At 37.4% G+C, this 25,702-nt stretch overlaps 1 protein-coding gene across 5 annotated transcripts in view; it reads right to left on the reverse strand.

Annotated features, from left to right (window-relative positions):
- ARHGEF7 (Rho guanine nucleotide exchange factor 7) overlaps positions 1-25,702 on the reverse strand; it is a 116,727-nt gene that overhangs the window by 29,929 nt on the left and 61,096 nt on the right. For 4 of the 5 annotated variants that reach the window (XM_066313811.1, XM_066313810.1, XM_066313813.1 and 1 more), the window contains 6 exons: positions 19,774-19,868; positions 19,401-19,496; positions 13,232-13,354; positions 3,566-3,704; positions 2,630-2,689; positions 1,275-1,421 (listed from right to left, as the gene is read on the reverse strand). In XM_066313811.1, the coding sequence (XP_066169908.1) occupies positions 1,275-1,421; positions 2,630-2,689; positions 3,566-3,704; positions 13,232-13,354; positions 19,401-19,496; positions 19,774-19,868 (660 nt within the window). Of the gene's footprint in view, positions 1-1,274; positions 1,422-2,629; positions 2,690-3,565; positions 3,705-13,231; positions 13,355-19,400; positions 19,497-19,773; positions 19,869-22,291; positions 22,416-25,702 lie in introns of those variants that run through there. The other variant, XM_066313814.1, reaches the window with a different exon arrangement.

Consider the following 25,702-nt stretch of genomic DNA (forward strand, 5'->3'; position numbering starts at 1 on the left):
TTTTTATGGAAGGAGGAATAAGTTTACTCTGAATCTACTGCTATAGACAACAAAAGGGAGAAGCACTAAAGTGTAAGAATTAAATGACAAAATGAGTGTATCAACTGATAAGGCCACCGTTCTAATTTCAAGCGTCTTTGCAAAATTACAAGTCCTTCGCAAGTTTTAATGTTTTTTTAAGTAAACATTTGCAAATGTTTGTATCATTTTTAGAAAGACAAAACCAAACCCAGATGCTGTTGCATAAATGGAGCTGTCCTATATCTTGCCAAAAAGCTGTAATGCTACACAGAAACTTCTAGAAGTCCATTGCATTTGACATTTTACCTCATAATGAGAGTGGGGGATGGTGATTTGTTTTGCTGGCTTCAAAAAGAGACATGACTGCAGAACATGCACCATCAGCTCTACAGAATCTTATTTAGTTTAACACCTAACAAAATATCTGAGAGAAAAATATCAAGTGACTAACTTTTAAATATTCAGTTGCATAAACATTTTTCTTTTTCTTCATATTTATGGACCTCTTTGTTCTAAGGGAGGAAATGGACTGAATGAGGTTGCAATTCAAAAGTCCTCATCAGGTTCAAAGCCTCATTGATTTTTCAGGAGAACAACAAGCAATAAAAACATGTCAGTAACCTGTATAATGTTGCCTTTCTGTTAGCACTTGCCTTGAAAATTATTTGAACATTATTTCTGGTAGGACAAGTTTTGCTTTATGTTTTATTTGCTTCTTTGGTTAGAAAAAAAAAAAAATCGCCCAACTTTGTCACTTTTAACTTTCTAATGTATCTTATTGTACTTCTCAAAGATCATTTGGTACTCAAGACTGTATTTCAAAATTTACTACTTCAGAAATGTGCCCAAAACAGTCAAAAAAGAGTTTGCCTCAGACACCTTACAACACAAAACTTTAAACCTTTTGCTATTTAAAACACACGGTAAAAACTGCTACGCACAATGATCCTGTAACATAACAACGCATGAAAGTCTTGTTTAATTATGCACTTTGAAAAAAAGCCCTGCAAAAATCATCTTACAACATTTATAACTGCTGTATTCAGTCACCTTTCAGTAAATTTTACAGATAAGACCATCCACCTTCAAGGAATTTTATTTTGGGTTTTGTAAAAAATGCCTTAAATCAACAGAGCAAGACTTTAGCGGAGATTACCATCCCTGAAGCACTCTCTCTATTCCTGTTGTATAATGATTATAATGAATTTTACTGAAAATTGGAATAGTGACATTAAAGATGAGAAGGACATTACCTCACTTCCAGCACACTGAATCATGACTTGGGACATGTAAATCACATTGCCAAGTGTTTTGATATCCTCTCCCTCCCAACAACGAATAGCTTCTGTCAGTATTTGCAGTTCGAGTTCTTTCCGTTTCCGTACTTCTTGACATTGTGCCTAACAAACATTGGGAAAAACATCATCTCTATAAACTCCATCAATTTGGAAGGATTAAGGGTAGAAATACCTTAGAAATACCACTACAGCTGCATTTACTGCTATGCTTGTAATACACAGAAGACATCACCTTACTTGAAGCATTTTTATTTAGATGACTATTACTAATATTTTTGATAAACCAGTTTTACTAACTTAAATATTATGGCTTTTCAATACACTGACTTCAATTACCCTTCCTAATCCAGTCATAGCTCTGTTACTCAAATTTCTCCTTCCTTTATGTTTCAAATCTTGTTATGACTAACCAAAAATGGACATGCTCAACAGCAAAGAGCAACACAGCTGTCAGAAATACATGCCTATACCACAAGGCATCTTCTTTCAGTAAAAAGAGACATGCCACCTGTGCAAACTGTGAGTGTCTAGAACCTTGTGTTACTACTTCTATTAAGTAACTCTACTCTGCTCTACTTCTACTCATTTGAATTTTCCTCAACGGAATTGTTTCCTCTTGTTTGTATAGCACCCAACAGGATGTAACACACAAACCTCTTCTGAACACTGATAATACTGAATTTCTAGTTAAAAAAATTTCAAAAATGCCAGGTTATCATCAGCACACATTCCTAACAGGAAGCACAACACAATAAGTTTATTATTACTGAGACTGCATTAATTATATGCTTATTGCAGTTCAGGCAAATTTTCATTTTTTTGTAAAGACTGTAGCACACAGCCTATCTGCTCAAATTAGGCTTCCTGATCCTATTATTGCTAGAAGCTTTTCATCTTCTGAACTTCACTAGCACTTTCCTCTTCAATCCCTCTGTCTCAAAATCAACACTATTCCCCTAGAAGGAATGCACTTAGAAAAAAAAAAATCAGAACATGTACTCATTTGTTGTAAAGAAGCCACTCTTCAGGACACTAGTTGTGCAAGCACTAGTAGAGAGAAAGATGAAGTATGATGAAAGGGCAGAAGTGCAGAATAGTTTGCTCAACTCTTACTCCAAAAGTCTATTTGCTACAACTCTTCAGCAAATGACCATCCTTAGCTCTGCCCACATACAGGATTAATTTCCACGCCTTTAAAAATTTACTACACATTTACAAAAAAATGCTTCACTTCTTTTAGGCAATAGAGGGAGATTAAATTAGCAAACATTCTACTTAGAATATATAATCTATTCTTTTATCACACTTACAGAAAGATTTTTGAAGGCAGTCATGGATTTTTGAATATCTGGACGATCTGGATGATAATCCTAAAAATAATGGAAAAAACATATGTAAAGGGTTCCATTCTAGAAAAATTAATTAAAAATGTTAGAGGCTTAACCAAAAACAAGCAATCCTGCAAAACTGAAGTTGTAGACTAATCTGGTCTCTTCATGGCCTTCTTATATCAAACATTGTGGGTCTAGCTTCTAGTAAAACTGCAGTTATTTAGCAAAATCCTAGTTATACTTAAAATAGAGTCAAGGAAGTTTTATAAAACCTAGTGGATTACAGATTTTGAAATCCCAGGAGGAAAGTATTTACAGAGTTTTGTTTAGTAGGTTAGCTTGTCACAAAGGCAATTCCCTACAGACTAAGTAGCATGTTCTGCTGTTTCTGGCTGATAAGCCAATCTGTGTGACAAGACCACTATCCTTCCTATTTCTTTTTTTCACACTCCATGCATGTAATCTACTAAATGCAAAGGTGAAAAAAGTAGGTGCTCAAACACCTTCTCGCCCTGTAAACATCACTTTTGGACAAGTACTCATTAGAAGTCAGAGGGACTACTTTGCCAATGTGTTGGACGTGCTAAGGTGAAAAGCAGTACTCCCGCTACAAGATAAAGTGACCTCAAGTAGTGTGCAGTAGAGACATTCAATGTCAAGTTAACTAGAGACCCTGGTAAGACTATCCTAGGAATGATGATCAACTTCTCTGGATAGTTTTACTTCAAATGTTTAGCTTTTACAGGAAGTTTTATTGCACTGACTTTTACATAAACCACTGCAGCCTGTAGTTTAGAAGGCTGACGGAAGAGCAAACAAATGTAATTTTGGGTCCCATCATGTTTGACATGTACCTTTAAAATAATTGCTGTCAAATCATCATTAAGCTGGAACATAAATGCTGATAAGATATACCTCCATGTGCCTTTCAAGTTCTTTGAGTAACGTGGGGTATTTATCCAGACGCATAAAAGGTTTGCTGAGGCCCGTGGTCAGCACAAGGATCCCAGGGCTGTTTGCACCTTTCATCTCCATGAATTCTCCTAGCTCCTCACTGTGTACACAAGACATTTAAGGAAATGAAGATTAAATTACCAAAACAAATAAATTACATTGAATCCATGATTCAGTCCTTCACCTGCAATGAAGTATGCCAATAAAACAAGAGGCCAAATACAAAATGAAATCAAGTACAATTCAAGTGCTGTGACCCGTTTGTGTATGAAACAGAATACAGGAACAAAGCCAAGTGTAGATTTGGCATCTAGCCAGGGAAAAACATACATAGGATCAAATCCTCTGTTCTAGACAACCAGTGCTCAAAAGACAGTTCCTAAATGTTGCACCATTCAAGCAACAATTATAGAATAAATTTTATTACTTAGCTTTTTATTCTAGTAAAATTACATATGACCCCAGAGGTGGTTTACACAAGTAATACAAAAGCAAGAGTCAAATGCTTCATATATAATTAAAAATAGATATTTTTTATGGTGTCAGACACTAATAAGAAGACAGAACAGTTCAGAAGTTTTTCTCTCCTCCACTTCCATTTTTAATGACCTCATCTCACATCCAAGGTGTTAATGCAAAAAAATTACCAGCATCCCTACAAATGGTAGAAATAATCACCATGCAGTCTATTCTCTAATGAGCTACGGTTTTGTTATGTGTGGACTTATACAACATATTTCTTTTCACAGCAAAGCCACTGGAAGAAATCCATTCTCTCCATGTATCATGAATTGCTACTTCCCCTCTCCAGATATTTTTTAGTGTTTAATTAATTCAGAACTGGCCCAACCCCTCAATTTTTATAGCAACTCAGTTAAAACACCAGATCTGAAGATTTCAGCTCCCTTTGCTATCAAGAAAACAAAACAGCTACATTTCCTGCTTATAATGCAGAGACTTTAGAGGACTATGGTGGAGGAGCTTTTCAAGAGTTTAAATTACCAAGAACAAAATGAGCCCTTTCCATTTGGAATGGAAGATATGGCAGCATCTGGGCTGATTGCCAGGCTTCATAAAATACAACTTGCCAAAGAACACAAAATTCTAAAGGCAAAGATCTAAATAAAAGAAATACAGAAAGTCATTTATTAAAAATGTAACATCTTACTGGTATTTAAGACACACATACACTCCTTCCCATTCCGGAACAAGTGACACCACTTATTAATCTCTTTTGTCCAAACAGGTGAAGAAGACAACAGAACAAGAACACAAACATGGTGCTTAGGGGGATTGTTTAGTGGTGGACTTAGCAGTGCTGGGTTAACAGTTGGATTCTATCTTAAAAGTCTTTTTCAACCTAAATGATCCAACAGTTCTATGTACTGTGACCTTCCCATCCCAATATAAGTGCTCTATGCACCATCCCACCTGGATCATTCACCTCCCAGATACCAAAGTTTCCCCCAGCTCATATAAAAGAAGGTACTTTTCTACCAAGTTTACTCCAAGTTTACTTGCCTTCAGATCAGTCAACTGAATTTACTTACACTACCTTGTTTATGTATATCCAGCACTGTTTCTGAATTGTCAGGTCCATCATCATTTACATTACCTCTTTCAAGAGCTTTCTGTCCCCATTCTAAGGAGGCCCAGGCACTCCTCAGTGTATGTATTTGTGCCATTTCAGCTGCATTTAACTGCAGAGTGGAGAAAGAGGGTGAGGGGATTTCTCAACATCTGCTGTGCATTTTAAAGATGCAAAGAGAAGGGCTGGGCACACTTGGGAAAGACCTTGCATCCCTCTTAAGCAGGATATATCAGCAACTCCAGGCCTTCTAAATCAGCTTGTGAAAAACAGGTTTTAGCCAAAATTAAAATACCTTGAAAAACTTCCTACAATACCTTGCATGAAGCATTCTAATAATACAACACAGATAAACCTGAGTACTTTTTGAACTTAAATTTAAAATTAAGCAAAGCTGGCCAGCTCTGAATACCTAGAGGCTGAAGAACTTTGCTAAACACTTCCTTAATCACAACCCTTGCTTAGCACAAAATCACACCAGGTCAGAATTTGACAGCTGACTGCAGTGGCACCCTAAACAAGACTAAAGACTTGAACGTGTAACTGTGTCTTGGGTTAACCAGTACCAGCTGCTTTCAGGTCAAGTACTCAGGGTAATTCACTGAAACATCAGGATGCATGGCACAGTGTGGGAGCACCTCCTCTCCTTCTGACTCAATTAAAAGGAAAGAAACTGTTTCCAGTAAGTAATAAAGGTATGACACCCAATTTACAGGAAGCTTTACCAAAGTTCACCTGGGAAAGCCCTTCTGCCAGAAGGCCATCATTGGTTTTAAATTTCAGTTCCTTATATATATGACACTGATCACGTGCAAGTCATTGTTTTTCTGTTTTATTCATTCATTGTACCTGTAATCACCCCCACCCATTTCAGCATCCTAAAGCCAGGTTACACACAGTACTCCATACTTCATCATATTTCATCTTCTTCATGTTAAAGACATTTCCTACAAGAACCAAGAGGAAGTAGCTGTTTAAACTCATTCTTTGCATTTTGTTTGCTTCAGTCAGACATAGCCCCTGCTGCCTCATTCTATCAACTCAGCCCTTTTACAGTATCTATTACTCTTCCTCATTTCAGAGAGCACAATCCAGAAGGGTATTGCACAGATTCTCTTTCACCCCTACAAAGCTGCATTTTCCACAGGAACTGCCAATCTCAAATACCACAGGCCACTCAGTTTAACACCATTCTGAACAGTCCTCATTTTTGCCCTTAGACTGCTAAGGGGCAAAACCCCCTTTTCTAATTACTTCAGCCATCTCCTTACTGTTGGATGCATACAAATGCATTATACAAATAGCATTTGCTGAGCTACCCACTCAGACAATTCTTGCACTTCCCTCTCCCTGCTTTTTTTTATTTTAATGTTTTTGGTGTAGGAGAAACTTTGGTTACCATTTCACCCATATTCACATTTCTAATTTTTTATTATTGTTGTTCTATTTTTTCAACTTCAGCATTACAAAAGACGTGTGATAGAACAGGGGAAAATCCCCTACAGCTTGAATTAAAATTGACTTCTTGGAAATTTGAAATAAAACTTGGTATTATCTTGTTTTCACTGTCTACTCTGCAATCCCTTTAACTAAACACACTCTGTGGTTATGCCATTCTCTGCTCGAGTGACACTTTGTGTTGATCATCGTCTTTTTTACTTAATCACAGTACAGGAATCTATGGAGCAAGTTTAAACCTCAGCTCACTTGAAACGTACACAAATGTCCTGAAAAACAGGCTTAGCAATGCCATCATCAGGAAGCATCTAACAGGGAGCAGTGTTAATAGGTGTAATTAAAACTGAATGACGTAGTTTTCCTCCCGACATTCCCAAGAAGACAATGTCTTCTTTTATACATTTCTCTGCTTCCTTCTGACAAGTTTTGACATGCCTGCTTGTTCAAGCTCCAGTCCGAACACAGGCACACACTCCTTTAATACCATAGTACCCAAAATTTTGTCTAAGCAGGTCCATCATGCAGACCACCCTAATATTCTACTCATGCTATATGAACCTGGCAGCTCTGCAACTATGCAGACATAAAATACTCATCAAAATGTGGATGTTACTTAAGCTCAAAGCTTAAAGTGAGTGTCTTTCATTTAGTCACAAAAGACAAATATAGTACAAGACATAATAAAAGGGTTTACTTTTACTTTCAAACACATGAGTGCGTTAAAATACTGTTTGAACACAAAACAGCTCACAACCATTTTATAATTAATTGCAACATTAAAAAAGTCTGTGTCAGCTGCTTTGCCAAAGACAATGGCTCTTTCATGTCACAATTTCAACTGATGCCTGCAAGTACCACTGTCTCCTAGGCACTATAGGCTAAATGAAACTCCAGCCCACAGCTAAGAGTATGTTTTAATAAAAGGCTATCATTTAGCTGAACAGGAAAATCTTTTGAACAGTGAAATCATCAACTCAGTCACAAGTGCATAAGCAAGTAGCTTTTCAGAAAGAGGCAGATGAGACTTTAATTCATTACTTGCATCACTTTACACAATAAAATGCAGAGAAGCATACAAAAGTGCTGTGCTTCATTTATTCTGAAATTTCAAGCTGAAAAGTTCCTCCCACTCCAGACTAGAGTTGGTTCACAGCTTGAGGTATTTTAAAGGTCACCATGAAAAGTGTCTTTAAGCCCTACTAATTCAAATCTTTCTCAGAATAGCTGCCTCAAAAGCTGCAAATGACACTGGAAGAGGGAAGAAAACAAAGTTCAGATGTGCCTACAAGTAACAGATGGAAAAAAATAAAGGCCATTGAACCTTGATGAAAGCAGATCCAGGAACTAAAAGCATATACATTTAAAATCACAACTTACACTTCTGAAGGAGGTCTCTGTTTGTAATAGATGGAGCACGAGCTATCACTGCTGAGGGGTCTGAGGACTGCACACAGGCACCGCATTTTGAGTGTGTCGTGACACAGCTTAGCTCAGCAGCCCCTCAGCCGCAGCTTTTAATTCCCTAGGGCAAAACCTCGCAGGCAAGCTCCTCTCCCGGGGACTGCTGCTCGGTGTATGACATCAGCCTGCACACTTGCAGGCTCAGGGATCCACCAAAGTGGGGGAGGCACAAAGAGTTTTCTGACTCAAGCTGATCTGTATTCCATGCTCCAGTTACTCAGAGTAATTGTGATGTTACAGCTCCACAAATTTTCTCCAGACTGCTAGGTCTGTGATGCAAGTGTAGAATATGTTTGGGACATGTTATCCAAGAGAACAGAAGAATCTAGCAAAACTAATGTTTCAACAAGTAAAGATCTGTGGATAGCTTTCTTGCTGCTGAGAACTGGCTTGATATTTACCACTTTGCAAAATAAAAAAACCCAGGTGTGTGTTAGTAATTTTCAACTGCCTTTCCATTAAATTAAATTTTCATCTGGTAAGATTTTTCTTCCGTCTGTTTTAAAATAAATATGCTGCTGTTTAAGCAAATTAAAAAAAGCTTAACACCCCACTCTACCCCTCCAAAATTACATACCTGATGCTGGTTACATTGGGTCTGTCCATATTTCCTCAAAAGAATTGTCTGTCCACTGATAAGTGGGGCCTGTTATTTGGTTTTTTAGATTATGTTATCCAACCTTCTGTAAATCCCATACTCAAATACCTTTTCTCTTGCTTTTGGATATAGTCCATAGGAAGTTGCAGTGCTAGCTTCTGCCTGCTCTTGTGCTAGATTTTTTTGTTGCACTGAACTTTGTTGCTTGTGATCTTTCCCAGCTAGGTAATATGTCATGTTCCTGGCACTCCTTATCCTGCTGCAATTACCCATTTCTGTACTTTGTATCCAACTGGGTTTTTTAATCTGCAGGAAATTCACTCTTTCACGCCTTCCGTTGCTCATTCTGTTCCTTTGCTTACTGGAAGGCAAGCATATGTCTATGATCAGAAGCACACACTAGAACAGTGCTAGTTTGACTAAACTCTACACCCTCAAGGCAGTACTGGTCTAATCAGCAAGCTAAATTATCTCCTAAAATAATACTATATATTGGAACATCTATCCTTAGACCTGAACTGGGATCTTCAAGCCGCAAATAGTAGAACCAAACCTGATAGAATGGAGCTAAAAAGCTGGGGCTGTTGTGGAATAAGGAAAATGAGATAGGGATGGTGCACAGTGGCACTACAGCCATTATGAGAAAGGACCATGCAAAACTCTGAGCTCTGTCAGAGCACCACCCAACCGTACCCAGCAAACTCCACCTCTCCAGCTTGTCCAGTGGCTTAAGACACAATTACAAGATACAAGGACAGATCTGAGAAAAAATTACTTAATCCTTCAAAATTCTTGATTCATTAAGCAGAAGGAATTTAAACATTGGAAAGAGAGTATGCAATAGCTCCAAAACAATTCCTGAGACAAAAAGGACCTATCAAATTTCAAGACAGAATAAACTGGAGAAATTATGTTGCATACCAACTTTAACATCTGGGTAAAACACAAAGCCACAACTGGAATCAAGAAAAGAATCTGTTCCCAAGCTTAATAGAAAGATTTTGTTGTTGCTGTGATTATCAGAGGTAAAAACATCTTCAGAAATACATAGCTCTGAAATCTGAACTAATGTATGGGCTTCATTAAGCTTTACTCCCATTTCTTCATGTTCACAGATACTCAGGTCTCCTACTATTTTAACGGTCTTTTAATTATCTGACTATTAATAATTTAACTTAATGAAATGAAAAATATTTGTGGCTTTGAAGATTTGAACATGATAAATGTCTTACTTTTAAAATAACGTAATTGCCCCCCTTTGGCCCAGTGGTTTACATAAACATGAACACACACACACACACACACAAACACCCTTATTCTGTATTAATTGAATAAAAGCCCCCATGTTCCTGCTGCAAATGATCAATAATCAAATGACAAAAGACGAAGCGGAAACAGATTTGCATTCATACTGGATGGCACTTAAAAGAAAAGAAAAAAACCCAGTCACATTCCAATTGAATGCCCATTTTAAATCTCCAACCACATCCCCAGGACAGCTATTTAGAATCTACTCCACAAGAATGCTTTTCAAAGAAAGTTTTTGTCTAGAAGTGTACAGTAATTCTGAGCACATTAATATTGAGTTTTACCTATACACACACAGAGCCTTTACAAGGTGTCAACAATATTTTAACAGGTCTTACAACAGTGCTTGAAGAGCACCCCTGACAGCTCAGAAAATGACATATAAAACCCCCACGTGTAAGGCTCCACCAAACCAGAAAACTGTTTACCATTTTAATGCAAGTGATCCAATCACTCTGAAGAAAGAATACAGCTAATGCTTCAACCAATTTCCTTAAAGCTTTTTTCAGCCAGTGACAGTAAAAAAACCAGTAGCAGAAGTAGTATCTTTCATAAAATTTAAAAAAATCTTCACCTAGAGCAATTATTCAAGAGATTATTTTGTTGGTATGGGTTCCCGGAAAGCAAGTAGTCTAATAAACTGAGTAGAAAATACTAATTCTGTGATATAAGGATATGACATTTGCTAGGGTTTTTTGTAGAAAGGCTTTCAGAGGTACAATTATTGGATATGTGTTCAGTTTATGAATTGCACAGAGCTCATGGAAAGAAACAGACAGTAAGAATTTATGAAGACAGTAAGAATTTATCTTCCAAATCAAACTGCTCTAGCTAGTTCCCTTTTCTTCTCCAAAATGCTACTGAATAGCACAGATGCTACAAACGTGATATTGAAGTCCAAGCATTCCACATACACTTAATTCTTTGCCCTATTTTTGCTAGTATTAAAATACATGGGTTTGGACACTCTTCTAAAATTGTACTGACAAAACAGTCAAACAACATTACCTTTTCTTAAAAACCTTAAACCTTGGTGTTTTAGCCAGTATAAACTGCAGTGCAATTGTTTCACCATTACTACAATCACAGCTACCTCAAACCTTACAGCCATTTTTAAATTAAGGTTTATAGGGGATTTTTTACAAACTAAAATGATTTCAGCAAAAAAAAGAGACAGTTCTGAGTATTTGACATTTCTTCATGCCTCCAACCAGTTTGTTATTTTTCTCCTTCCCTTTGCTTTGAAACAATGTAATTAAAAGTTTTCCAGCATTCTGAGAGATAGAGATTCAGAATTGCTTAAAGCCACCTTCTGATTTCTTCACAGCAGTTGTGTCAAGCAAAATATTCAGTCAGGCCACTTGCTACGTACAGCAATGTTGAACAACAAAATTTAAGGTATTAGAATAATAAAATAGGGAAAATTAGAAAGAATAGGATGCAATTCATGTTGACTCATGCCTAGTAACACAATCGCATTAGAGAGAAAACTGTCTATCTCAACTTCTCTTCCGCTGAGCTATCTCATACGAACAAACTTCCACAACCAAATCATTTAACTGCTCTACGATACTTATATTGTCTCCACCAGGATTTGATGTCAACCTGACTTGACAGACTTGAAGATGAATTTTTCTCAGGACATCTTACACAAAATGAAACATGAAAGAGAAGAAATGCTCCTCTTCTCCATTTGCATAACAAACAGCTATCCTCTCACATTTCCACCTGAGTTTTGAGATAACCCTTTACAGAGATCTCCGAATCTAAAGAAATGCAGATGATCATTTTGCTGTCACATGCCAGCTTCCATCTATAGGTTAAATCCCAGACCTCTGTAGGGAAAGAGCATAAAGACTCAAACAAACAAAAAATATTCTAAGCCCAAAAGTATTAAAAACCCTTTACAGAAAATGGTACTAAGAAGAAGGTCATTTGAAAGAAAGCAAACACATAGGGATTTCATCAGGGGAGGATTAAAAATACTTTTGTCTTGCTGAATTTTAATGACAAAAACTTACCTTCTTTTTGCCTATACTGTAATGTGAATTTGCAGCTTGATTTTTCCAGCTGGGGTTGGAACATAGTTACATGTATTAGTGACTTAAGTCAAAGTTCAGAGTACTTGGTAACTAGAAGGCTTTTTGTCTCCGTAATACTATGAGAAAAGCTCACAAACATACCACAACATTGCTGTGAAAATGAAATTTGAGTTCCTGAAAGAAGTTAATACTATAGGAAAAAAATCTATTGTGACTCTCTTTGTTTTCTAAGTGTTATGAGTACTCAAAGTATCTTTACTTTAATCCAACGCAACAAGACAAAAACGAGAGGAGTGTCTGAAGCAGAAGAACATATATCCTGCTAGAATGTGTCCTGTAGTTAACCTCCAGAAGTATTGGTTCTGCCCTGCACCACAAGCAAGCATAAACTGCCCCAAACTAACAGCTGCTTCAGCATGAGAGTAATCAGAATACAAGTTGATAGCAAAAGCTTGTGAAAGCTGACTACTTTCATCAAAATCTTGCCTCAATACTTTTACCTCAAGGTGATACAGGACATCCTCTATGCAAACTTAGGGTCTGTCCAAAAGCTGAGCAACCTACATCATGCTAACTAAGTATTATACTTCTTACAGAAAATAATAATCTTGTAAAACTCACACTTCTTTCATATCACGCTGAAGTAAAGCTAAGGGCTAAATATTATGAAGTTCAGTATATACAGGCTTTTACATGGCTAAGTTACAATGAACCAACTTTCTAAGAAGCCTAAGTCATGTCAGTTATGCCATAATTCCACAAATTTGTTTTGATCTCAACATTTTTAAAACAAAGATGACAATCAGTAAAGTCTGGTTTATATATTCAGAGTCTAGCATGTGTTCTTTCAATGAAAAATTTCTCTCAAATAGTTGACAAAACACTGCCAAAAGTGACAAGCTGCCCTGATCATAAACAGGGGGCATTTTGGGTTTTTTTAAAGCATGGGGTTTTTTAAAACAAAAGAAGACAAAATTACCTATAAAGCACGTTTTATGGAGCATTTTGTCTGTTTTATGGGGCATTTTGTCTTTTTTTAAAATGTGCAACTTTTTTTCTCAAACAAGTTCTATTACACCAAACATGTCAAAAGAGATGTCCCAGCTTTACAACTCAAGTGTATGCTGCAAACATTTTTGTATCAGACTTAGAAGACCACAAAGTTAACATACCTGTGTTCTGTAAGAACATTTACTGCTGATGGGTGGTTGGCACAGTATGTAAGGTATAAGCTTTTCATTTGTGGCATCAAATTTAGAAAACATCCTCCAACCCTCTGCTGAGCTTCAGGCAACCTAAAAAGAGAGTAGTGAAGATGAAAATACTGTAATACCAACCAGACAGAGAAACAAATTAAAGGTCAGAAAAGCAGTGCATATTGTGTGCTGAGTTTGGCTGGGATAGAGTTAATTTTCTTCACGGTGTCTAGTAGGGGACCATGTTTCGGATTTGTGCAATAATGTAACAGTGACAGAAGGGATGAAACTCTTCTCTCCAGAGCAGCTCCCACTTGAAGGACTAAGCCTCTTCAGCAGAAGGTTGTATGGCCAATTGTATAACCCCCACTGAAGTTAACCAGAAGATGGGCCACTAGCTTTCATCAGTCCTAGATGACAAACTTATTCCTGACACCTTATCTAAACCACTGTACAACATATGCAAGATAAAATGTTTCAATTTCTCCATGCATTTGCCCTCTTTCCATAAAGGCTGCACTGCCTAACATAAATATGCTGAATCTTTGCTTCTTTGCAAGACATGAGAGTGGATTTTACTATTGTTGTTAATCTTTTTAACGACTCCTAAAACAGTACTTCACTCTTCACATCAGCGGTAAAGCTCAATGAGCCCTCACTGAGTACTCTACGCACAGACTGCTGGCACAGTCCAAGAGCCTCATTTTAAGATCAGTTTCAACAGTTCTCTCTGGAAGAATATTTTTTTTTCCCTGAAAAATATTTTTTTTTAAGTCAGTATTTTCTGTAGTTGTCCCAGACATGTACATAAAGTTCCTAAACATCCATATTCAGCAGCAATTTTAGAAAAAAGTGAGAGACGCTCCAGTGAACTTCAGTAGGAAACAAACTGTTCAGCTTTCCAGGACAATCACTCCTGCAGGCAGGGGATGTTCCCATTCTGCTCAAACACAGTCATCTTGTCCCAGCCCTTGGGTTTGGTCACAGCACATCAAAATTCAAAGTTCATTCCAAGAAATTCTGCCCCAAATTCCAAAACAGGAAGTCTGTCTCCTATTAAGAACATTATGGGAAGACTACCCAAAATGAAGTTAAAATTGACTGTAGAGGTGTTCCAAATGTGAGTCAGAGGAAACACAGTCCCTGATTTGAGAGCAATGCTTGTTACAGACACCCAGAAAACGACAGCTGAAGCCCCAGCTAACACATCACACCAGACACACTCAGGTCGTAGTTTCAACACTTCTTATATCAAGGGCCAGGGATCACATTTTAAGTTTTCATTTTTTATTTTTAAAAGTTTAAATTCTGAAGTCAACAGACTGGCTGCTTTTGCAGGTGTTTAGGGGAAAACCAAGGGCATTCCCCATCACACTGAGGGAGTGCTATTCTTACAGCCTTGCCAAGCAGCATTTCCTGCCTAGCAGCTGGCCCCCTTTATTAAATCTAGCATGAGCTAATAATACATTCTTCAAGTAATAGATGCAGCCAAAGTCTCAAACTCTGAAGAAATACTCAAGGCATATAACTCAGTATTAAATAGCAAGAGGCTCCAATAAACAGTTGCTAAAAATGGTTAAATTCTCATTTCATACTGTAGTGATGGGGGTGGAGGGTGAATTATGGCTGTTTGCATCAAGCAGACATCTGTGTCTTCTCAGTCTGCTGTTCTTTCAGCAGAATCAAAGACTGACATTATTCTCTTTCACATGCTGCACATGCATTGCCACTTTATACTGCCCATTCTTTGTTGAATTTAGATAATTAATAGACTTTGTAAGGGGTAGTAACTCATCCCATTTGACTTCTCTATTGCATGCATTTTAGTTGCAAGTGCTCTACTATTTTCAGCAGATATAGATAGTTTATCTCCTCTACCTGCTGAAAAAAACAATTTAATACCTATCACCACATCATCTAAATATTTTAGTAATTATTGTGTTCATAAAGACCAGTTATTTTACAGTTTATTCTGAAGTTATTGTCCCAAAATTCTTATTATATTTAGCACTTTAATTAAAAAGGAATCATATTTAATCACATTTAAATATTTACACATATATTTAAGTTATACCAACTTCAGTTAAAGAAAGGCCAGATACATGTTTCAATTCTATTTGCAAATGTAAAGGAACCATAACAAAGCCTCTGCTGTTGTACACATTCTAGAAGAATCACCATGTGTACATCCAAACTACCTAACATTGTCTGCTTGTTGGAGTTGCATCCAGCAGCTGTCAGTTCTGTTTCTCCAGACTTACAACAGGCACCCAGTGCACGGTAATTTGAAGAAAGAAATAAAAAATAAGTACAATTGAACTCCAAAGGGTGCAGTCTGTGAAGAAACTAAATGCATTATCTCCTGAGGCTTCTCAGTTAACAAGGTTACTGAAATAAGGGGCCACTTTGCAACTTTCTGAGCTACTGTTTGGACAAACTGAGGCATTACTCAACTTGTTCACAATCCTTCAGTCTAATTTTCATCATCTTTACTACCACACTATTCACTAATTGTCTAATTGTCTAAGCTCCAGACACCAGTTACTATGCATGTTTGTTTCAGGATATCTAAAGACACTGCATTCAAATTCCATTAATATTCATAGCCTTATTTCTGTTGATACTCAGGATAACCAAAAGTAAAGGACAATACTAGGACTTAACAGACTTAATTTGTATGTGCACTCCAAAACCAAACCTGAAACACTAACGAGTTTTGGACTAGATTTAAATAGCCTCCCCCTCACACTCTGGCCTCTCCCCTCTGTTTTTATTGCTTGGGATTTTTTTTAAATTCCATTCCACTTCAGGATCATCCCCAAACATGAAGTATCTGCTCCCACTTAAACACAGAACAAGACAACAGTTACTGTGACTGCAAGAGCACAGACATGAGAGGAACAGAAGACAAACCCCAGCTATGGCTGTTACAGGGTAAGAGGTAATCCCGTGATACCACGTAGAAGAGTTCAATTTGCTACAGAGGAGATTCCATCCAGCAGTGCATGTAGCTGGTGTCACCAGCCAGCCTGTGTGCCATGTGCCCCTCCTTACTGAGAAATACAGCCATGGACCGACAGCTTCTACTTCCAGGTGAAGGGAAGAATCTTTTCTGGAGCAGGAAATCAAATGAGGTTCATTCTCCTGCTACAAAAATACCCAGAGCAACACTTCCAATAGAGATTATTTCCATCAGCCCAGAGATCCCCTGATGGACACTGACTTTGTTCACAGAGACTCTTCTGCTGTGTGAACTGCCGCAGAACTGATCTTTGCCACAGACCACAGATGTGGAATGAAACCTGGACCACTTTTTGTCTTCAAGAGACCAGAGCACAGAGCACACTTGCTATGTTTCACTGTCAGAAATGTGCTCTTTCACAACTGAAGACTCCAACAGCATCTCTCTGCCTTGTCTGTTACAGTTGTTTTCCATCCATGAACCAATGCACTAGAAGCTGATCAGCCAAAAAAAAGAAGCACCTTTGAAGTCTATCAGCTAGAAAATTCTCACTCGATGCTAGTTAGATTTATTCTATGCACCACTTCTGTTTGGTAAATTAAGAACTGAAGTTACAAAGGTGGAAATAACCCCAACCTGGACAAGCTCAAAGAAGACAAACCTTTAGCAACGAACCAGAAGATTTTCAAAGCCATGGGCAGGGTGACACACAACTAAACCAAAACCATATCCAAACAACCATTTCCCTCAAAACACATAAATAACCCACTATAGCATTATATGTTCTGAAAAAAAAAAAAACAAACCCACAACCCAAAGCTTAACATCATAAGGATTAAATAAGCCAAAGTGGCACAGGCAAAAAGGAGAAAAGCATAGGAAAGTTTCTGCCACTGAAGTGCATGCCAGGATTTGTTAAAAAGAAAACTCAAATGACAAACTGTCTTCAAGGTGGGTATGGAATTCAAAAACCATTTAACTCTCATGCCCAAGAAAGGAATTTGTCAAGCAAGGCAGGTTGGCAACATTGCACCTGGCAGGATGACAGCATTTGGTCATTCTGACATGTCAAGTTAGAATAAAACACCACACCGGATGTTGTAATATGAAGTCCCTCAATGATGGAACTATAAGCTCTCTGCCAGAAACAAAAGAGGTGATTAATCTATTTTCAGCCCAGGAGCTAATCTGAGTTTACAGAACAGGTTCACCAGCCAAAAAAACACAGCAAAATGACCAAAAAACACAAACAAACAAACAAACAAACAAAAAGGCAGCAGAGCAAGGATTCTTCTACATGATGGGAATCATGATGGATTAGTGGATTAGATTCCAAACAGGAGGATGCTGTATGCTCAAGTTAATGTGCTATGATGAAAATACAACTCAGCATGATGAGCCTATTTATGAAACAAAAATAAGACAAAATGTTTGCAATAATGCTTCAGTAACTCTAGGGCATCACTTTCTCTGCCCACCTACTAGTATCCAGTATGTTCCTAGTTAATTATACAGCAACATTTCACTTACCAGAAAGAAGAAAAAAAGGACATTATGTAAAGGTGCTTTAAAAGAGTTTAAGCCAAACAGAGTTATTAATGAAGCTTTCTGAGCTTGAAGCTCCATTATGATATCACATGCAGGTTAAAATGAAGTTTGCATTAATATTTGTTTAAAGGTATATACTCTTTTCCTTTCATTTTTAAGACCATCATAAAAAAAGTTTTAGAAGATTGACAGTCTATTCCATGCAAAGGATTTAATTTCCCTAACTTCTGATACCGAGAAACACAATCATAGTAGCAAGCAAATGAGACAACAAGGAGCAGTGATGAGAAACAAAAGGAAACATCTGAGTAAGTCGATAAATGGACACTTTCAGAGATTTAGACCTTTAACTAATCAAGCCAAACTTGCCAGAATGACTATCCTCCTTTCTCACAGCATGAGAGACAGACCATTTCAAGAAAGTTTTCATTACACTGCTAAACTGCCATCTGAACTACACAGCATCCTCCCTTCCCCTCTCTCTGGTCTAAGTTATCCAGAGACCGGAGAGAGGGACAGAAGGCAGGTGGTTGGAGATCTGAAGTCAGCAACAGTACAGGCATCTGTTACTGCCTAGTGGAGATGCAGCTTATACTCTGTCATGACAAGGCTGCTTCTTCACACAGAGCAGCTCAGGGAAGAGGAGGGAGAGGTCAAAACAAGACATATTGAGGTGATACAAAGCTCACTGTTGCCAAAAGAGTCATGGTCTTCTCCGTCCAAGACATTAATTCATTCTCACAGCAAACTGAAACTTGTTAAGCCCTTGTTAAGTAGCAATTCAAATTATTAACTTGGCAGAAACCAAGCAAATTTGCATTAGGAAGTTGTCTTAAGTCACCACACGGTCAGACAAAACTAGAATACAGGCAAGGAAAATGACACAACTGAGGCTAGGAATGTAAATTGCACTTTAAGTGGAGTTTCAGAAAATTGTTAGGACAATGCAAAGGCTATATATCCACCTTCTTTCTTACACACCTAAGTGCTGAGGTAACAAGCTGAAAAATACCAAGTCACCGTGTCAGCCTAATTTATGGAAGGAGGACTAGTGTCTTCATGCCCTTCTTTTTGTGCTCCATGCTTCCTAGATGGTGCAGGACAAGCATTGAGGAGTTTCACTTAACTCGGGTTGCTCTTTCTGCCTATCCTGCAGACCTCTCCCAGCACACTTTGATGACCACTTTTGTTCAGGTCAGAGGAATACTAAGTACAGGCACTCTCATAGTGTCCTTCATCCAAGTAACTTACATCCTTCTCCATTGTTTCAACATGACATAGGATTCCTCCATTCCTTCTTTGTTTCTCTTACTTTGAGGAAAATACTTAAAATTCATGCTCCCAAAACCACTACTTTCCTACTCGTATGCACTTGCACTTGCATCATGAAAATTCAAAATTTCTTTTAAACTGTATCAAAATTTCTACCTCTGCTATTGCATCCTAGGTCCAATATGTATCTGTACAAACAATCAATATATTCTCCAGACATCTATTACAGTACTGCTCTGGCAACAACTCTTGAAATAAAAGGGGAAAAAAAAGAATCTATGCCAAACAAAATATGCAACAAGTAAAGCAATAGAAGATATTTGCATGTTAGCATTTACTCTATCCAGTCTGCATGGTACTTACTTGGTGCATTCTTCTAAAGACTGTACAAGCATTTGCTGGAAAGAACTTATTTCTTCCAGGTTTCCCATTAAGTATGAAGTATTTGTCAATGTTAACCTGGAGCCAAAGCAAATAAAACATGTTTAGGTTTGCAGCTATTGACGGATTGTGCATTAACACTATCTATTGCATTAAAAGAAAATGCTTACTGGTTCTTAGATCAAGGACCAGATTGTTTCAGTCAGAAAGCAAACTGAATAAAACCAATCCCTGTCTTAAGAATCACACAGTTCACAGAGGTAAATTCACACTGACATCGACATTTTGACCATGTTAACCCTCCCCAGTACAAAGATCTCAAGCTTAATTTAAAACACAGGACAAACTCACATACTTTTCACTGGCTTGTAATGGTCGCAGGTAGTTTGAAAGCATTGTTTGTAGCTCCTTAGCATATTCATTTTCTGTTTCTAATATATTTTGTAGCACCTACAATAAATGACAATTGCTAATTGGTACTTTTTAAGAGATATCAATAACAGTTTTAAAGCTATAACTAAAATTTATTAAGCATGAGAAGAATGTAAATGAGAGTTCCTACTTTAAAAAAAGCAAACACCAGCAAGAAAAGACTGAATACTATACATCTAGAAATTCACAGGGGAAGAAAACCAAAACACTACACACAAGATGAGCTACCTTTTAGCTATATAGAAAAAAAATGGTAAGCTAACAGGATTATCATTAAACATTTGCAAAATTTGAGTTACACAGAGCTTTCTTCCAAAGCCAGGGGTAATTATTCCCCCTATGTACTTCAGAACAGTCACAGATCATCAGAGGATGGTAAAGCATAATAGAAGTTGCAAGAGAAATGAGCAGTGTCATTCTCTCAATCTCAATTACAATGCATTACAACTAATGTTGCTAGTGGAGTGTTCAGAAGTACTAAATAACCTGCTAGAATACCTGAATATTAACAGATCTACAAAGCTCAAGTAATTCCAACTTCACTTAATAATACAATTAGCACTATTCCATTATTTTTAAATAGTGCTGCCTAACCTTACACTGGGAGTACACTACTATAAGAAAATTACAATAGACTGATGCAAAGCCAGATATTTATAAAATAAAGCATGCACTTGGGTTTTGGCTGAATATAAATCAAATATGTAGAATAACCCCAAGTATGTACAAGAGAACATTTTACTGGACCATTTCTTGAGAGCCTGCTTTAGGATATCCTCCAATATAATTGAATTAGGTTCTACTGTGCTTTTAGAAAGCAACTTATTTTTTGGCTCAAAAAAGTTATTTATCAAGAGAATCGTCAGAATTAAATGCAGTTTAGTGAACAGAGCTTTGAAAGCTTACTGCTATTCACTGGTCATCAGCAACACCACAACTCCCATTTTGTTACATGCCATATTTGTCAAGCCTACAGTAATATCTCATTTCAGCATTTATAGGAATTACTGTAATTGAGTGCATTATTCACTGTTGTAGTCAATACTCTTTCTTAGGAAATAAAAAAAGCCATTCATTCCTAAATGCAAACCTGATGAAATAACTTTAAATAGTTCAGTATGTCAATGAAGAATTCACTGTTCCTTTCACTGGAGTCATTGACTCTGCTTATTCCTTGAATGCTTCTATTCATTTGGGGAGAGAGAGAAACCATTTTTGAGTCCATTCTTTTGTTGCAAATCTGAATCCTGAACTGAAGATTAAAATGTCGCCATTCTCTGCTAAACACTGTGACAGAAGAATGTCACAGGGAAAGTTATGGCTACTAACTGGGAAATTACAGCATAAAGTACAATATGGGCACACAAATTTTAAAAAAGCTAAGGGGTTTTTTGACCATTTAAACTAGGGAAATAAAATACCTATGCCAATCATAGCACAAACTCACCCCAAATTCTCTTTTATATATATAAAAACAAAGAAAGCAAATAATTCAAATGGTAATATAGAAGTACTTGGCATCCATGAGGTTCAAAACTAAGTGCAAAATCAATCTTTTTCAATATGGTTTTTCCTCAAAAAAATCTCCCAGCCCAAAGTCATTACGCTCGCAAGAAAAATTAGTGGGGAAAAGGAGACTGAAAGCCAGGGACAAAACCACAGTGTCCTGATGAAGAACCACACAGTATTAAAAGACACTGAAAGATAAAAATCAACAAATTTGCTAAGGATCTTAAAAGACTGCACCACTATCCCATTTTCTCAAAGACTACTTCCATTCTGTGGTATAAACAGCTGTCAGAAAAGCTTGAAATAAAACTAATTTCATGTTGGACGCACTTCATTTTTTTTTTTCTTGTGCTGGTTTGGATTTTTCTTTGAGGATTTTCTTCACCATATGGAGAACATGGGATAAGAGGAAAAAGACTTAAGGGCAGGAGGAGGTAATAAAAAGAAAGCTTAAAAACTAAAATTAGTAATCTGACAATTAGAGAAAAACAAAAATTAATGCCACTGTAAACAAAACTATGCTACAAAACCTGTGCAGAGTACCAGACGAACTTAAACATCTTTTTATTCTAGTAGTTCACAGTGTTACATGATACTTGAGATACACACAGTTTCAACAGTCCCCAGAACACATTAAATCTATTATCCTTTCTTTTTAACAAATACAATTTTCACTACATATAACTTTATTTTTTTTACTTTGAATATATTTTTAAAGAATAACCTTGCTTACATTGCTCTAAAACGTAATTTCTGTGATACCTTGTATTCTTCCAGCTTGACTTACCTACCTTACTGAGAAGTTATGAGGACTGAACTCTTGCACTGTGCTTTGAAGTGACAAGTAGTCCTTACTGCAACTCAGTATTTTGGCACCAGAAATCCCTCACATTCCTCATATCCACATCTTGTCCACATGATCTAATAATCACCTTTCTTCCCTTTCCTGCTTTCTGTGCATTCTGGCTGCTGCAAGACCCCATGAGACCTCCAAGACCTTGTTTCCACAACTGCACCACAACATTTGCACAGATCCAACTGAGTACCAAAAGAGCAGCACTGAAGTGACTGCCTTTGCAGTCTGTAACGCTGATGAATGGCAGGCACAGACAACTGAGCTCATACAGCACCAGCTCTCTCAATCACATCACATGGCATACAAAATTCAAGGGTGGTTAACAATTCTGTCACACAAAACCTCAGCCTTCTCCCTAAGGCCATAACTACCACACAAAAATGGATTTAAAATTACCTGCGTGAAGATGATCACCTCCCAAACTGGTGGGAGAAAAGGCAGAGTCCAGAGATACACCTGGACATGATCCTGCACCACATTGACATTTTTTCATAGTAGTATTGCACTTAAACAAAATATCACCTAGTTGAGCAAAATCGTGATCAGTATGTAATTTTCCTGGATCACAAGAATTTGCATGAGGAACTCCTTAAAACAGTGCAAAGCACTGCACAAGTACACCATATCTTGAGGGTCCTCAAAAACTTACATGAACTTCAGTAGACAACTTGATCCAACTGTAAAGCGTGGCCTCAAAAGGAGTTTATTGTCTACTACTTCTCAAACACTCAGAAAGGAACAAGGTCATCCAAATACTCACAACTGTGGAGAAATTTTCCCATTTCTTCATCTGCTTTTAGAACAGCTACCTAATCTCAAAACAACTGTAAATGGAGAGAACCTGATTTTATTCTGGATACAAAGTTATAAACTCTCAAGGGATCTGAAGTAAAAATAAAACTCAGAGTAATGCCTGCTCTGTCTTCAGGGAATAACTTACAACAGTAAATACACCCACTTCAGCAATAGGCTACTAAATCACTTCTACATGAAAAATGCTTAATCAAAAGTCTGGTTCATACTACACACTACTATAGAAATGTAGCATTTTATAGAGGACAAAACCTCAGCATTCTCTACTAACCTGAATTCCTAAGCCAGGCCAAATGTACGTACATAACTAATGTCTGTCTTGCCAGCAACACATAGTGCAAGGAGCAATTAATTAAGCACACTAAAAGGCATGAGATTTGCCTCATGAACACTACATAGAGCCATAAATCCACAGAAATAAAGAACATTTTTACAAGGGGGCAAAGAACAGAGGAAGGTGGTGAAAGCAGTCTCCTCTCTACATTAGGTATTTTTCCTTAGCCTATCCCCAGTCCTCCTCCCAGAAAGGGAGCTTTTCCTACCATTTCCTGAACTGCCCTTTGATTTTGTTCTCAGTCCAACAAATGTATCCGCAGGTGCTGCCTGCTTCCCTAGGGTAAAGAGCAATAAATAATCAAGAGGACTAGAGAATCTCAGCACATCCCCATGTGGGGACAGCCACAACTCAAAAATAATACACAGCCCCAGCGTACTAGTCTCAACTCAAGCTTGCTAGCCGACAGAGCCTTAAACACAGATTTTAACATTTACTCCCTCATTCGAGCTACATCCCTTCAGCTACTAGGTGCCAAAAGTTTTTTTGCAGATCTTCTGCTTTTTCCACAACTTTATTTATCAGTACAGATTGACGATGCACAGCACAGGGAAGTCTCATGTCTGCAGCTTAGGTATTAAGGCAACAAAAACTCCAACTCAGAAGTTCACTTCAATGAATGGGCTTGATGTTTGTCTTACCTACATGTAAAATGTAAAAATCATACCTATTTAATAATAACCAAAAACATTTTATAGCTATATTGCCAAAAGCGCAAAATGTATTTCAAGAAAATCTAAATGTCAACATGTTTAATTTAGGTTTCAGACACAGCAGTACAGTCTTACTTCCCTGAAACAATGGGCATGCTACAGTACAGTCTCATTTTAAACCAGAAGAATAAAATGGTGAGTTAAAAAAAAGGAGGAGTATTTGCCACATCGTGGAAAAATGTCAAAACAAGGCAATTACACAATTCATTGCAGGCAGACTTCTTAAGAAGCACTCTAGGGTCAGTGCTGTAATTTACAATGTATCTGTATATTATTATGAGCTGGTCATTGTCACCCCCTACTATGTCATCAACAGTTATTAAGTAACTAGCACTCAAAACAGTTGGCATCTTACTTAGATTAAGTTAATTGTACCAAGACAGTTGCACCTGAGCAAGATGAAAAATAAACTAATCCTAAGAGTAAGTATACGATGGTCACTAGGGTTTGGGGGGGGAGGGTGTGTGTTTGCTTTTAATTAAGCTGCTTTAAAAGCCAGCTACAGCTGTATCTTCCAAAGCATCGTAGCTTGAGACACCACGATTAGAAGGGGTTATCCAAGGAACAATTAAAAAATGACACAAACTGAAGGTGATATTTCAAAATTGTATGGTATAGCTTAGATGCCTGAACAAATTTAACATTTACTTTCTCTTATTTTCACTTAAATACACTTTTACCTCTCAAATTTGCATCCATACACTATAACTTAAAAAAAAAAAAAAACCCAAAAAACCAAACACAACACTATAAAGAGATAGAGTGAAAACAAAAATAAATTCTATCAACCCACTGTTTTGTCACTGGATATACCACAGCAAGATTACTACTTCCTGCAGTTAGAGGGAAGGGTGTGCCTGCACAGATACTTTCCATTGTACCAGCAGTTGTGGGATGCAGTAGCCAAGGAACTGCAGCCCTGCTCCCTTCACCACAGAATTGCAGCTACTGACAGAGGCAGGAACAGAGCCAGATGGAGGAGCAGGAGATTGCTTCATGGCTTTCTATTAGGGACTACAGACAACACACCTCTGTTCTTCCAGGTGCTATTCATGCCACAACCACACATGAGAAAAAGAGAAAATTATGCTTTATGATCCTTTTTACAAATTGACATATAAAATGAAAACCCACGACACCTGCTTGGAAGAAAAGGGAAAGAAAGGCTGTGGTATGGTTTTACACCAGCAGGGAGCAGTGCTCAACAAAAACAGTAAGATGCTATTTTGCTTCCCAATGTATCTACTCAATAAATAAGTTACTCTCAACATGGTTACACCACGTTTAGAGAGTTTGGTATGTTTTTAACATGTATCTACCAAAGAGGTCTGAGTACCATGTTAAGAATTCCTGGGAGTGTGCTAAAGACTCACTCTGCTTGTACTGCCTTGCTGTAAAATTTATCCACCAGTTTAAGAGAGAGGTTCCTTAAGTTAACAACAGAGTTGATTTACAAGCATGAGTACAAAATAAGCAAATTAAACATTTTGAATGATCTCCTATTCAACAAAAAGACCAAAAATATACTTAATCAATTAAACACAGCAGAATTTCAGTATTTCACAGAGATTGAAGAACATTGATGACGTGGAGAATGGGAGAGAAAAAGGAAATTAACAATTAGCAA

Source organism: Sylvia atricapilla, chromosome 2, assembly GCF_009819655.1.
Source record: "Sylvia atricapilla isolate bSylAtr1 chromosome 2, bSylAtr1.pri, whole genome shotgun sequence".
In the NCBI taxonomy this organism is placed as follows: Eukaryota; Metazoa; Chordata; class Aves; order Passeriformes; family Sylviidae; genus Sylvia; species Sylvia atricapilla.